The sequence below is a fragment of the Ziziphus jujuba genome, chromosome 3 (genome assembly GCF_031755915.1).
Source record: "Ziziphus jujuba cultivar Dongzao chromosome 3, ASM3175591v1".
NCBI classification, from domain to species: Eukaryota; Viridiplantae; Streptophyta; class Magnoliopsida; order Rosales; family Rhamnaceae; genus Ziziphus; species Ziziphus jujuba.
The window spans coordinates 7449413-7463734 of record NC_083381.1 but is presented as its reverse complement, the minus strand read 5'-3'; the positions used below and the strand labels follow the sequence as shown (position 1 = coordinate 7463734).

At 32.6% G+C, this 14322-nt stretch overlaps 1 protein-coding gene across 1 annotated transcript; it reads right to left on the bottom strand.

The window, feature by feature from the left end:
* Positions 1-1477: 1477 nt before the first annotated feature.
* LOC107422108 (electron transfer flavoprotein-ubiquinone oxidoreductase, mitochondrial) lies at positions 1478-11883 on the bottom strand. Its single transcript, XM_048477495.2, has 18 exons — positions 11246-11883; positions 10134-10210; positions 9413-9519; positions 8709-8790; positions 8525-8633; positions 8079-8125; positions 7871-7945; positions 7302-7418; positions 7029-7097; positions 6374-6466; positions 5896-5998; positions 5224-5348; positions 4404-4453; positions 4252-4318; positions 3586-3665; positions 2911-3039; positions 2758-2824; positions 1478-1802 (listed from the first exon to the last, which is right to left on the bottom strand). Exons 1-18 carry the CDS (start codon positions 11763-11765, stop codon positions 1719-1721), a joined length of 2001 nt encoding a protein of 666 aa, XP_048333452.1. The 5' UTR covers positions 11766-11883; the 3' UTR covers positions 1478-1718.
* Between the last annotated feature and the right edge of the window lie 2439 nt (positions 11884-14322).

Sequence of the window (14322 nt, the reverse complement as noted above, 5' to 3'; positions counted from 1 at the left end):
TACATTTTTACATATACATATATACATAGATATATACATACAAAATATATGTATTTACAAACATACATGCATGAATACATCTAAACACATTTATATATTCAATTTCACACAATTTTCATACTAAATACAATAGTTCACTCAAAAATGGTAATTTTCCAAATATACCATCAAAATTCAAAAATAGGCTGCCAATAGAAAGCTAAAAGGATGAGGAGCACTAAACTAACCTTCATTGGGCTCAACGTCCCCGCCATTGGTAGGAAAATGGCCGGAAAATTTTGGCCAAACTCCCTTTCAATGTATCTCACAAATGGAAGCCATTTTTGAGATTAGGAGAACCAAGATAAGGGGGATAGGGTATGAAAACGAACTGGGTCTATTAGAGAATAGTGGAATCATGGGAAAAAGAAAGATCGCCATTGCCGGTCTGGTCTGGGCTCGTCCGGTGATGGCTAACCAAGAGATGTTGGCACCGATGCCACCGTGAGGTGGGCTTTCCTCATAGCCGGCCTGTGTAGTCGACGGTCTCCTGAATGATAATAAATTGGTTGGAGTTGAGAGAGGGGGGGGGGGGGGGGGGTTGTTCCCCCTTTTTGCATGTGAGGGAGAGAGAGAGATGGGGTGGGGAAAGGAAAAGAAAAAGAAAGAAAAATAATTTTTTTTTATTTAAATATGACACTTGGCCTTCTAGGTTGTGACATGTGGCATCCTCGAAACATGACACATGGCACAAATCAAAGATCCTTTTAAATATTTCATTATCCGATAAAGTCAATACTGGAAAATTAAGCATGATGCTAATCTACAGACTCATATTGACGAACACTATCACATGGTATATGAGTTAATATCGACATCCATATAGATAAAAAGTCAACCCTGAACTTGCCGATCAGTCTGGATCGCATCTTGTTTTGACCATAACTTTCTAACCTTAGCTTTGTTTTGACCATAACTTTTTAGCCTTAGTTTCAATTTTGGCATACTACTAGTTTATAAACTCATATTGATGAGTATTTTGCCATGATATCTCGCTTAACATGAAATTTCTCTCATAGTAAAAAGTTAATTGTAGGATCTACTTGATCAAACTCGATTAATCCGAATCAAACTTGATTAAAAATTCAAACTTGTAGTATTTTCTTGGATCAGAATGTTACACTAATCCTAAAATTTAATAATAATATTGACATTTACCATGAAAAAACTCATGCCAATATCTTCATTTATCATTAAAAATGCTCTTAAATTATTTTTAGCATATTTTTCAGTAGTTTTGAGACAAATATGGTGCACTTATTATTGTCACAACATACAGGAGCCTTTCTAGGGTTGCCGAGCCTATAATTTTTTATTTTCTTGTTGCATATATGCATTGTATGCCTTAAAATTGCTAAAACATTATACTCAAAAAACAGTTTTGAGGACCTAACTTAAAGTGCAACATTTCATTAATCATGATCAAAATCCAATCAAAGATCAAAACGAATAGCCATATTATACCTGATCAGTAGATGCCTCAACTTTTCAAAAGAAAGTTTCATCATAATTACCAGACAAAGCTGTCCCAATCATAATGCTATCTAAACTATTACAACTTAATAATTCTGCATAATACCATGGTGATTTTATTTATTTATTTTCTTTCTTCCGAAGAACAATGTCCAAGTGTGCATAAAACTTGTATATTATATGACAGACAAAAGCAGGTTCTTATTCTACATAACAGAGTAGCCGGGACCGCCTCCCCCTTCGGGCACAGTCCACATAATATTTTGCTTCGGGTCTTTGATGTCGCATGCCTGAAACAAATTAAAGTTAGAGAATTGGTAAAACAAGGCATGACATGAATATAATCCCCCTCTTATCTTTTAAAAATTTGTTCTTCTTTTCTTATATAAGCTAGTCAATTACTGATCCTAATCTCTTGAAGTATGTTACAAAATGTTGGTATATATATATATATATATATATATAATTTTGGTAATAAAAATGCAGGTATATGTTCGAATACAATTTAAGGAACCCAAATGCAGATGCAGCATAGTACAAGTGCTTGTGAAAAGGTACAAAATCAGCAAGAATGGATGCAATTTGCCAGATTGAAGAAATAAAAGAGGAAAGGACGACCCATATTAAAAAAATAAGAGCATAAGTTTCATTTAGACCCTTTAAATTTTACTATAATTACACGTAAATTTTGTACTTTTGGAGTATTATCATTAACCCCTCTCTCTAATTTTCCATATCTATCAAAATATATCAATTTTAACAGTCAAAAACTAAATTGAGATTAAAATTTAGTACTTTATGATCAAATAGCATGATAAAAATATAATTTTGGTCTTTTAGCCGTTAAAATTAATTGGTCACAACGAACAGATGAATTTATATCGATAGATATAGAAAACTAAAGGGGGTAAGTGACGATTTTCAAAAAACGTGAGATTTAAGTGTAATTAACATAAAACTAAAGAGATCCAAATAAAATTTCCCCAAATAATAATAATAATAAGTTCCTTTTTTTTTTTCTTTTTTTTTTTTTTTTGGTGTTTTTTGATTTTAGTTTCTTCTGTGGGTGAGAATGATGATGACCAAAAGGTGGAAGCAGTTAGATTCTAAGGGAAAACTCTTTCCTTTGAGTTTATACCAATCATCGCCTTTATTCTTCTTCTTCTTCTTTTTATTTATTTATTTGGTAAAAAGACGTGTTTAGCATTTGGGATCAGATGTATTTTCATACTGCCTTCAACTTACCTTGCAGTGTAGGCAATTTTGGGCATTGATGTGCAACTTAAGCTGACCCTTTTCATCTGGGATGTACCTATATTTCCAATCAATATGTATAAGAGGCAGTTCATTAAGAGTAGATCGTTAAAAGTCATAGTCTGAGCTATTAATGGTTATTACTCGTATACTCGTGCAGGACAATATCGTGACTCAGGTCCAGCATATTCAGGCAGATTCACGAGCTCAGGAATCTTGGGGTCCCTCAAGCGAAGGTGAGGAGGTTGGTCATGATCATGATTTGTGTTACTCCTAGACAATAAAGAAACAAAAATTAAACAAATAAATAAATTTACATATATATATATATATATATACACACACGTATATGAATGTCAATGTGAGAAAAGAGCAACGAAATGGCAAACAAGAAAAATATACAATGTCCAGTAATTTATAGGCATCAATAAAAAAGCCTTTGTTCTGTTTTCCCAAAGAAAGATACTAATTTCTTGGCATCTTAAAACTACCATTTTGCTCTTTAGAACAATCATTTAGTCCTATTTAAGCATAGACAATTCACACTTTAAGACTAAGACTTTTGGTTTGATAACAAAATTTCTAGAGCTACATGCACAACTCTGAGAAAGGTCAGAGTAATGTAACCAAAGCACAAAGTTAAAAAAACATAGGTTTGCAAGGAAAATTGCATCTATGTCCCTCCTCCAATCAATATTGCAGGATCTGCTACTTAATAAGGGACAATGTAAGAGTGTTTTCTGTGTCACGTCTCCATTGCCTTCCCTAATAAAACGAAAAATGAAATTATGAATTGAAAAAAAGTTAATGTTTAAAAACCTGTGTAAAGAAGTTGGAACATCAAAAGAGAATATGCCATCTGGCTTTGGATACTGAACTGGATGATGTTTCCGTGCAACCTGTCAAAAACAGAGTTCAAAAAGCAAACTATGTTTGTTATAGAATACATCCATACGATAAAACTGAATTCGAGTTTAGTTTACATGATGTATATAATTTGAAGTAAAACTACAATCCTTGTGTCTTAAGTTTTCCAAACATATTCCTCTACAATAATGCAAAGAAAAACTGCAGCCACCACAACAAAATTATCAACCTATAAATTATTATTTGACTCCAACAGCTATTATGTCTCAAGTTGATCGGAAGGAAAATTAGCATTTTACAAAAAATCAGAAGGAACAATTGCTATATGAGCATTCTAGCATGGCAACCTAATGTACTTGTGGTTTAGGATCAAGATTGGTTTTTAATTAGCATACAAAGCCCATAAGTATATAGACAACATATATCCAAGCTTTTAATCATTAATGTTTAAACATTTATACTTAATAAGATGCCCCTTCATGAAAATACTTGAATATGCTTAAGTGGTAAAAGAAAAGGCTGGCTAACAGATAATGAGACAACTAAAAAAATAAATAAAATAAAGCATTGCCAACTGTATGTCTCAAGCTAGTGCCAAAAATTTGAACACTATCTCACATCTGTTGCTTCATGATCAGGTTTCCCATGCTTCAGCGTGAGGGGTCCCTTCCCTTTCAGTATATAGCTGCAAGGAGAAATTATTGATTAGCAAGGATGAAATCTCGGTAATTGTCTTATAGACAATGCAGTCAACAGCATAAAGATCTTACTGCTCCAAAGCACTAATAGCCAGGCCAGGAATAAGTCCATACTCAAATGCCTACAACAACCAAAAATAAAAAATAAAAAACATGAGCATTATAATTAGAGATACAACACCTATTTAAGATAATAGGAAGACTGTCTTGCACATTTCATATTTAGCATTATGATGCTACTTGTCAGATCAATTAGGAAGAATGATTTTAGTGTGTATATGTGTTAGTTTGATATACATGGTTGGACTTAATAGTTGATTACTTAAGCTTTTGGGATTGATGATAACAAGTGAACTAGAAGAGATTAGAAATATTGTGTACATGAGGATATACCCATGCAGTGGGCTTTGGTCTTGACCATCTATATTTTGGATAAAAACATTACAGTGAAACCTTTGATTTAGGGTTTTCTGACATGATGGGTTGGCTTAAAAATAGAACAATATTTGTTTTAGTAATGGTCAGGAACAATTTCTTCCTTCCTCTGAATATCTAACATAAGCATAGAGTAAAATTCGATGGCCATGTAGCTGTGGGATCCCATATCAATTAAAAAAGTTGATAAAATTTTCTTTAATTGAAGTTAAAATTCAAACTGGAAAGACGTGAAGTATTAGCAAACTTCTTTTAAATTTTTTTTTTAAAATTTATTTCCATTAAAAAGTGAAGGCTTGTTTGTTACGGAGTTTTGACATGAACCATCAACTGTAAAGCCCAATAAGCAAATATAGAGCTCAAAAAAGCAAAAAGCCACCCATAAAATTATTAGCCAAAGAGGGAATATTAGTTTAGAAATTAATGCAAGACAAAACAAGAAGTTTGCTTTACTAACCGGTCGATAGTTCCTAGCTCTGTACAGTTCTTCCCATATCCATGAGTTCTTTAAACTATCCCAATAAGTTTCCATGTTTGAGCCATCATGAAGTGTGTGAAATGTAGCTTCTGCTGCTAGCATTCCTGTAATGACAAGGAATTCAACCAAGTAAAGTAAAGAGACAACAGAAACTCTTCAAGTATTCTACTTTAAACAGATGAAAATCCTTTGCGAATTCTGTAGAATTTCAATAAACATTTTTATACTGGGAACTTGTGAGATTGTTGTAGATGAATTATCAACTGGTCGAACATGAAAAAATATCAGATATTTAACGAAGTGAACTTCATTAGTTCCATTACACATTGAAATGGAGATGACAGGTTCAATAAATTGTATAAATAACAAGCATATTAAGTTTGCCACCATATTGCCCAGTAATTCTTCATATAATTAAGTTATTGATGACTCAAAGATTAACAATCGGATTGGTTGCATGAGTATTTTCTTCAAAATACTTGACAATCCAAGTCCTATCACTTTCTTTAATAACTATATCATTACTCGCTACTATCCCTCATGTTATTGCGAAGTATTAAAACAAACAGTCTCGATTAAAAATGTATACTTCTATTCGAAAGATATATATAATGACCCAAAATTAGTTAATAAGGTTATAGTAAATGGTACCCGATTTCATAGCGGTATGTGTTCCCTTAATTTTAGGCACATTTAAGAAGCCAGCCGAGCATCCAATAATTGCTCCTCCAGGGAAAACTGGATATGGGATAGACTGAAATTTAACTAATATCATATTTGTATTTGTATAACATGTAACACCCACAATCATAAGTAATAAGAATAAATACTATAAGTGAACTAATAACACCCAGCTGTTCTCCTGCTTGTGTCTCAAGTAGCTGCATGTACCATTAATCCCAATGATTGCCAATTATTGGGCCCCCGTCATGTGAATATCCTTCAAATTCTTTAATCTAAATCAGCCAGTAATTAAATGATTTAAGATAGCACTTGGCAGAAGCTAATTTTGTGCTTACAGTATATTCGAATAAATTAAATTCATTGGATCACAATATGCTTTTACTTGAAGAAATTTAGGGAAGCAACATTTGATATTTGTTGATGCATTGCCAAATACACAACATACCTGAAAACCTCCTTCATTCAAAGTTCGAGCCCCATACTGGAGGACTGTCCCACCTTCCAGCACTGGCTTGATTGCAGGATGTTGTTTAAATTTCTATGATCAGAATAGGGGCTTAGTAGAACTTCAATTTTTGTACAGAAAGTGAGATGTAGTAATGGAAAAATCTATCTCAACAGATTTAAGAGCTACCATAAACTAAAATATATCAAAGCATTCTTTCAAAATGACATACTTGATTACACTCACAACCAAACTTATATCATCTTTAGAATTTTTTCATGATATATCAATTTTCTTTTATTCTCACAGATAATGCATGCTTGTCCCTTCTAGGAAATCCAATAAAACATCTCCACTTTCTTATGACATATATGCATGTCACTAGAATGTATCTACCCAATATGCTACAGAGTCTCTTAGCAAATAATCATAATAATATGCTACAAATGCATCTTAGATACAACCACCAGACATGGCCCCAGTGAAAGATTAATAAAAGAGGAAAAAACGAGAGCATAACCAGTCAGCCCAATAGTGTAAAATTGACTTTATTGTTTTTTTACTAATTCAGTGCAAGAACACAGATCCAATAGAGATGCCTTTCAAACAAAGAAGAAATTATCCATTTAAATATAGAAACAAAGAACTAGTTTACCTGGAACTCCTCATAAGGATTCAAGAAAGGGTTGTGATAATTCAAAGCAACAACAAGACCAATAGAAATCTGAAAGGTCACGTAAGCCAAGAGGTAATAACAAGAAAAATTAAATCAGGATAATCCTTTGAAAAAAACAAGACAACTATAAATTCTTAAAACTTGAAGAAAGAAGGACAAGTTTAAGGCTTAAAGAAAAAATTGTATTACATCTTCAATGTAGTGAATCCCATTAAAACAGAAAAAGAATAGAGAAAGAAATGTCCTCCATACCTGTCTATCTTTCATATGGTACAGAAATGATCCCCCATATGTCTTTTGATCCAAGGGCCATCCCAATGTGTGGAGCACATAACCTGGTTTATGCTTGGCCTCATCAATTTCCCATACCTGAAAACAACAGAGCTTTATAAGATAAAAAGTGCATTAACTTTTGGCGCCAATCAAGAGGATGACAATAAAGAGATAGTTTATTGTCATTGGCTCCAAGAGGAGCTTTATATATTCATATCGTGTTATTAGATTCCATTTCATCAAATTTCTATGATATGCCAACTAATCCAAAGGAAATACATCATAACAAATGGTCAAAGGATATGTTAGCAATAAAAATATATCCAAAATCGCTGGTGAAACACAAAAAATAAAAATCATTTGGACTTTTATTATCAGATTAACATTAGCACAGAAAAGGACACGCTAGGTAGCACCTAGCAGATTGGGTGCAACAATTTATAGGTTAACAAGGAAAACATATGTTATTCATCCTAGGCGGATGACAAACAAGAATTGCTAGAAAGTTTCTTTAAGAACATAGTAAAATACATTGAAAGTTAGTCCACCTCTTTGATTCCCAAAGCATAAGTCTGATGTTGAGCACGTCCCTTCTCTCTCAAGTTGTATTTTTTAAGTACTTTCTGTTAAAGAAAGAGACCCTAATATTAGAGCTACAGGTTGATTTAGAAAGAAAGGAAGTTTAGAACAATACACAGCCATTGAGGCTACAAATTTTTTTTTTCTTTTACTGGACAATAAAAAGATTCTGCAAACCTCTGATAATGATCCCCGGCAGCCCTCTGAAAGAAGTGTTATCCGTCCTGCGTTTACCAATATGTGAAAGCTAAATTAGAGTATAAGAATTATAGATTTCCAAAACTTATACAATCCTCAGGTAAATAGCAAATTTAGTTAAGAAAGCTCGACATATTTCCATGCATGTTCAGGGTGTATAAGCATGGATATTTACAATTATCCACAAAGATACATATATATGTAATATATACATTGCATCTACTCTGAAATAATGGCATACATAGATATCATCTGTGCTGATGATGGACAAACCTAACATTTCATAGATGTTATACAATGTGTATGTTATCACAAGCATGCTTTAATACACACATGACAATGTGCACGTTTCCACATGTGTGTGTGAGAGAGAGAGAGAGAGAGAGAGAGGTGGCAGGGGAAGGACACAGAAAAGTAAGATCAACCTTTCAATTCTACCCCAGGCTGAAAATTTTCCTTCTTTGAACCATCTTTTGAGATTCCCATATCATTAGTTCCAATGCCAACAACATTGTCATTTGAATCATATAATATCTGATAAAATACATAACCAATAAATAGAAGTATTCAACAATATACTAAGCAATAACATGACAGTGTCGAGAGTACCTCACTAGCAGCAAAACCAGGGTATATTTCTATTCCCAATTCTTCAGCCTTAGCTCCCATCCAACGGACTAACTGACTTAAACTACGTCACAGGGTTCAATAAGAAGCTTATTTAATGAAATTAACATTGTATACTATAGATCAGAAATATTTGATAAGTAAAGCAAACAAAAGTTCTGCATCATAAAAGTGGTTGGGAGTTCTAAGGAAATATATGATGACCCTAACGGTTCTTTTTTTTTTTTTTTTTTTTTTTTTTTTTTTTTTGGTGGGATCAAAAACCACCTGGTGTTCGCCATTCGAAACTAATAGCAATATTACAAAATAATAAAAAATTCAGGTTTTGCAAAAAGATAAACTAAGCTCCACTAACTTCAATAAGGATTACATATTGAATATGAAAATAGATGCCAAAGGAAAACAGCCTCATAATAATTTTGCATGAGAATTAATAGGCTTATGGAAGTTAAAACCTAGTATTTCAGTAAAGTTTCACATGGCTAAATAAAAAATTGGAAGCCAGATATTGCGATAAAGTCTTGAGAGCTTAATTTTCTAGGAGAATTACTAAGGATGAGCCAAACAATCATTAGATAGAGAAAGAAAAAGAAAATAAAAAAATAATAAAGAAGAGGATTTTTATTTTTTATTTTTTTGAAAAGAGAGATTAGTAGGGAGGTTGAAGATATTACTTTCATGAGTACCTGATAACATAGTTTCCTTTATTATTAAAAGGACATGGCAATGAAAAAGCGCGATCCTTTGAAAGAAACCAAAACTTGTCAGAAGAAACAGGGACAATAATGGGTGACTGCAAACAAAGTTCAAAAGCATATATATCAAAATTAGTAGAAAATGTTCAGTTATGTATTTTTCATGCTTATTACCAGTGAAATTACTGCACTTTTCTTTTACAAAATATTTTAGTTATTACATTACTCCTTAATAAACAATTATTTTTAAAATTTGGAGTAGAACAACCAAGTATACGGATGGAAGACTGGCAGATAGGTTTGTTTCTCTTACTTCAAACAATAAAAGTATCATAAAGGAACTATCAGGTGCTCTGCCTAGATGAAGCTTGAAAATTGTAGTTTCTTCATAGGAGAAGCTTGTCAATTTAGCTAACCAGAAGCATGAGAAAACAATTTCCTTTCCTCTTTCTCAGATCCATTTTGACAAGATGACATAGGGGGGTTCTAACTTTTTATTTAGGAGACATTAGCAATACCCGCTATAAGGAGATAAATCTTACTGAATTCTAACTTTTTATCTAGGAAACAAATTAGCAATACCTGCTATAAGGCAGATAAATCTTACTAAGGATCAACTTATAGACATTATCTTAAAAATGCATAATTACAAAGTTCAATCAAAATTATATGAAATAGAATTAAAAAAAAATAAAAAAAATGTAGTAAGTACCTCCTCGTGTTTCCATTCTGGAAGAAGCTCATCTAGGGCACGGGGTTCAAAAACATTGCCGGAAATGATGTGCGCACCTTTAAAAGTAGTTAGGAAGAATGATTAAAGCATAACCAGCTAAATATTCCACTTTTAGAGGTCAGGAAAAGGAAAACGAAATGCAGCAACAGCAAACTGACATAATAAATTAACAGAACATAACCAAGAAAAGTCAGATTTCATGTAAACTAAAAAAGAGAAAAATAAAGAGAAGAAAAGAATTTCCATCATCCAACACAGAAAAATATTTGTAATAACTGACATAGGAAATAATACCATAGCTTATGCTACTTGCCTATGGCATTCAGTAGCATGCTTTGTGCTCTGCCGCACAACTCCAGTTGAAATTATCAATCAAGATAATGTTTTTCACTGGCATTAGGAATTACTGTTCCGTATCAAATTAATTCTTTCTTCCTTCTAATTCGTTCTAGAATTGCATATCAATATTTACATTAATCACATATCTTAGCTTTTCATGTTTCTTTTCCATATAAAATTCTAGTAAGAGTGAGAAAAAATTGTAACTTTTTCAACCTTCTCAAACCAGGGTAATTCTGAAGGCACCTTGGGCTAGATTTCCATATAGCCAAGAAGCTGGAACCAGTTAAAAACATATCAACTGATCTATTCCTTAATCCAGTTAATTGAGGTTGACATGGTTTTTCACAATGCAGCCTACCAAGATCATCTTCTATATTTCATCTTAGTCCAAACATCTCCTTCACAACCAAAGTATAATAACATTTGAAAACATAATATTGGAATTCCCACTCAAGACGGTCTCATCATTATAACCAATTTAATATGGAAACAAGAACAACAATTACATTATCAAAATAAGTGTAGAAAAACATAACAACAAGATATGCAACCAAAATAAACAAATTTATGTAAGGAGAAAAAAAAAACAACGATTTCCAAGTCAACTACAGTTAAAAGCAACATTCAATTGGTGAGTAGGCCACGATTCTCCATTTTCACCACCAAGAAAGCAAATAAGAAGCAAAGTTTAACAAAAACCATCCAACAAAATGAAAACCCAACGAAGCAGAAGATATAAAAAAACATACCCACTTCGGCACCTTTCTCCACAACACACACAGATAAGTCAACATCTTTTTCTTGGCACAATTGCTTCAACCGGATAGCCGCTGATAAACCAGCAGGTCCAGCCCCAACAATAACAACATCATACTGAATAGACTCTCTGTTTGGTTCACTACAGAAACTCCTGGATTCACCCAAAAAGCTTGTTCTTCGACCCCTCATAAATCCACTTCCGTTTCTTCCATAATTCCTCACACTGACCAACTTTATCAAATATCCAGATGAGAAAAAGGGTCTAAAACCAATTTGGAAGTTCAAAACAGAAAATTTACAACCCTGATGGTAGCCATTTTGTATCTTAGCTAAATTTGTAGGATTGGAAACGTTTGAATGAGACCCAGAAGAGGGATTGAACAGGCTGGTGGAAGAGATTAAAGCTGAAGTTGTCGAATTGCGGAGATGGGTATTGAAAAAGGTTGATGAAGAAAAGGATTTGAAGCTGGTGTTCCTAGAAGAGTTGGATTTTATGAGAATCCTGAGCATGATTCAGAGAAGAAACACTTTGGATTAGTTCATAAAAAAGACAGCGTTTCGTTTGGTTTAATTTACAAAGAGTTAACGCTGTACCAAATCGAAGTGACGATGAGGAACCTTTGATTGGTATTTATACCCGTTTGAGTTTGACAGCGAACCGACGTGGAGCCAAAATCCATACTCATTCCATGGGTTATCTAATATCTATTATTATGTTACATTGTACTTCTTTTTTTTTTTTTTTTTGGGATAAAAATATTATACAATACTTTCTAATATCCAATTCCTTTCTTCAAGAAAGAGGAAGAAAGAGGAAAAGCTCATTTCATTTCATTTTATATGTCCATTTTTTTTTCTTTTTTCTATTTTTGTTTTGGAGAAAATTACAGGAACATTCCTTCTGTTTTACAAGTTTTTGCATAATTGCCTATACTTTTCAAAACCATAAAATAACCCCTTAAAATTTCATTTTGGGAAATTGCATGTAATATATATTTTTCAAGAGTAAATATTGTAGTTATAATTGTATCCATTTTTTTTTCCAGTTGGTGCCCCTCACAATTATACTCATAAGGTCCTAGGTGTGAGACACTCCATCTGCCTCTTTTTTAAGATAAATTAAAAATTATTGTAATGATTCAAAAAAAGAAAATTTTTTATTTTCAAATTCCATTTAAAATTTTTCAATTTTATCATAATTATATTTAAACCTATATTTTTAAAAAATCATCATTAATTTCTTTTTAATATTCTATTAAAAATATATTATTTGTCATTTTTTTTGGGTTAATTTTTATAATTAAAGACCAAAAGAGGTTATAGATATAAGAGATTTTATTTGCTTCTCTTTTAAGATAAATAAAAATTATTGTAATGATCCAAAAAAGAAAACTTTTCATTTGCAAATTTCATTTAAACATTTTCAATTATGTCATAATTATATTTAAACTCTGTATTTTTGAAAAATCATCATTAATCTCTTTTTAGTTATCTATTAAAAATATATTTATTTGTCATATTTTCTTGTTAATTTTTATGGTTGAAGACCAAAGGAATGTTAAAAATCAGCCGTTCACAATTTAATAATATTGTGACAATATAATTAACTGCTAAAATTAACAGATGAAAATTGATAGAAAGAACCTAAGTGGCGATTCTCCAAAGGCATGGGGTTTAATTGTAATTAGGGCAAAATCAATGGGATTTAAATGAAAATTTTCCTCTTTATTTTAAAAACAAAACCTACTTTCTCAATCCATATTTCAACTTCTTCCTCACTGTGTGTTTTAACAACCTCTATCCAACATTGTAACGATCCATTTTGAGAAAATATCTTAAATTTGAATTTTTGAATGATTTAAATAAGGTTGATCAAATTTGATCAAATTAGACTTTTATATGGGATAAAATTTAACTTTTTTTGTTGTCAACTTTTTAGATTTGACTATACATCATTATTTAGAGCTTGTTAATATGAGTTTGTAAATTGGCGACATATACCTAATTTTAAGTTACGGTTAAAAAGTTGTAACTATAAATGTTTTATCTATGTCCAAACCTGTCTAAATTTTTGTCCTTTAGTGGATCCAAGTGCCCATACATACGTGGAAAGCAACCAGACTTTAAACAAATTAAACAATATCCATTTTGTCCTTGAAACCCCCAGTAACCCTAAAAATCGGATCACCCACCTACAAACCCAACCTATTTTCGCAATCCACCACCAGTTTATCCTATTTCAATAGAATTGATCTATTTTTTGGTCAAATCTTGCTAAACGTGCCAACCATCTTATTGTCCATAGATTTTTCGACCTCCACCCAAACTTTCACGGCAAATAGACAGTGGATGCACCCAAAATTGGTGGTCTAATGCTGGTTGTTGTTGTTCATTGTTTTGCTAAATTTTAACCAGTTTTCAAGCCGAATCTTGACGCAGGAGCCCTGCCTTTTTGTTACCCATTGATTTTCGATCGAATCCTCAAAATTTTATGGTGAACATATCAATGATATGCTAAGATCGGAGAATTTTTCGACGACAACATGAATTTTCCGATCATTTCAGGTTTCAGAGAAGTGTGGCCATTTTTGGCCAACCCATACCACCCCATTCCCCATACCCCTATATTTTGAATGCTCTATATCTATTTTTGACCTTTGTTCATCGAAACTCGTCATGGTTTGTGAGATCAATCAACATCAAGTTTAGCCGAAAATTTGGTGGGATTTTTTAGTCAACGGTGAAACTTTTAGACTAATAATGTCAATGGGGTTGGTTTGGGTCAATTTTTTAAATCCCATCCCCATCCTCGTGGGGAACTCACCACCTCGTCCCCATGGTTTCCTCCAGTTCCTTGGAGGTGGAGTAGGGATGGGGATTTCCCAGTCGGGGGACGGGGCAACACCATTCCCTGCAACACCAACCTTTTTTTTTTTTTTTTCTTTGGTAATTGATAGGTCAGGTTAGGGGAGTTCTTGTGGGGAATCCCCTAACGTGACCCATTCATGATGTAATTTTTGTGTTTGTTTTATGAGAAATTTATATAAAATTTTTTTCTTTTAGAATA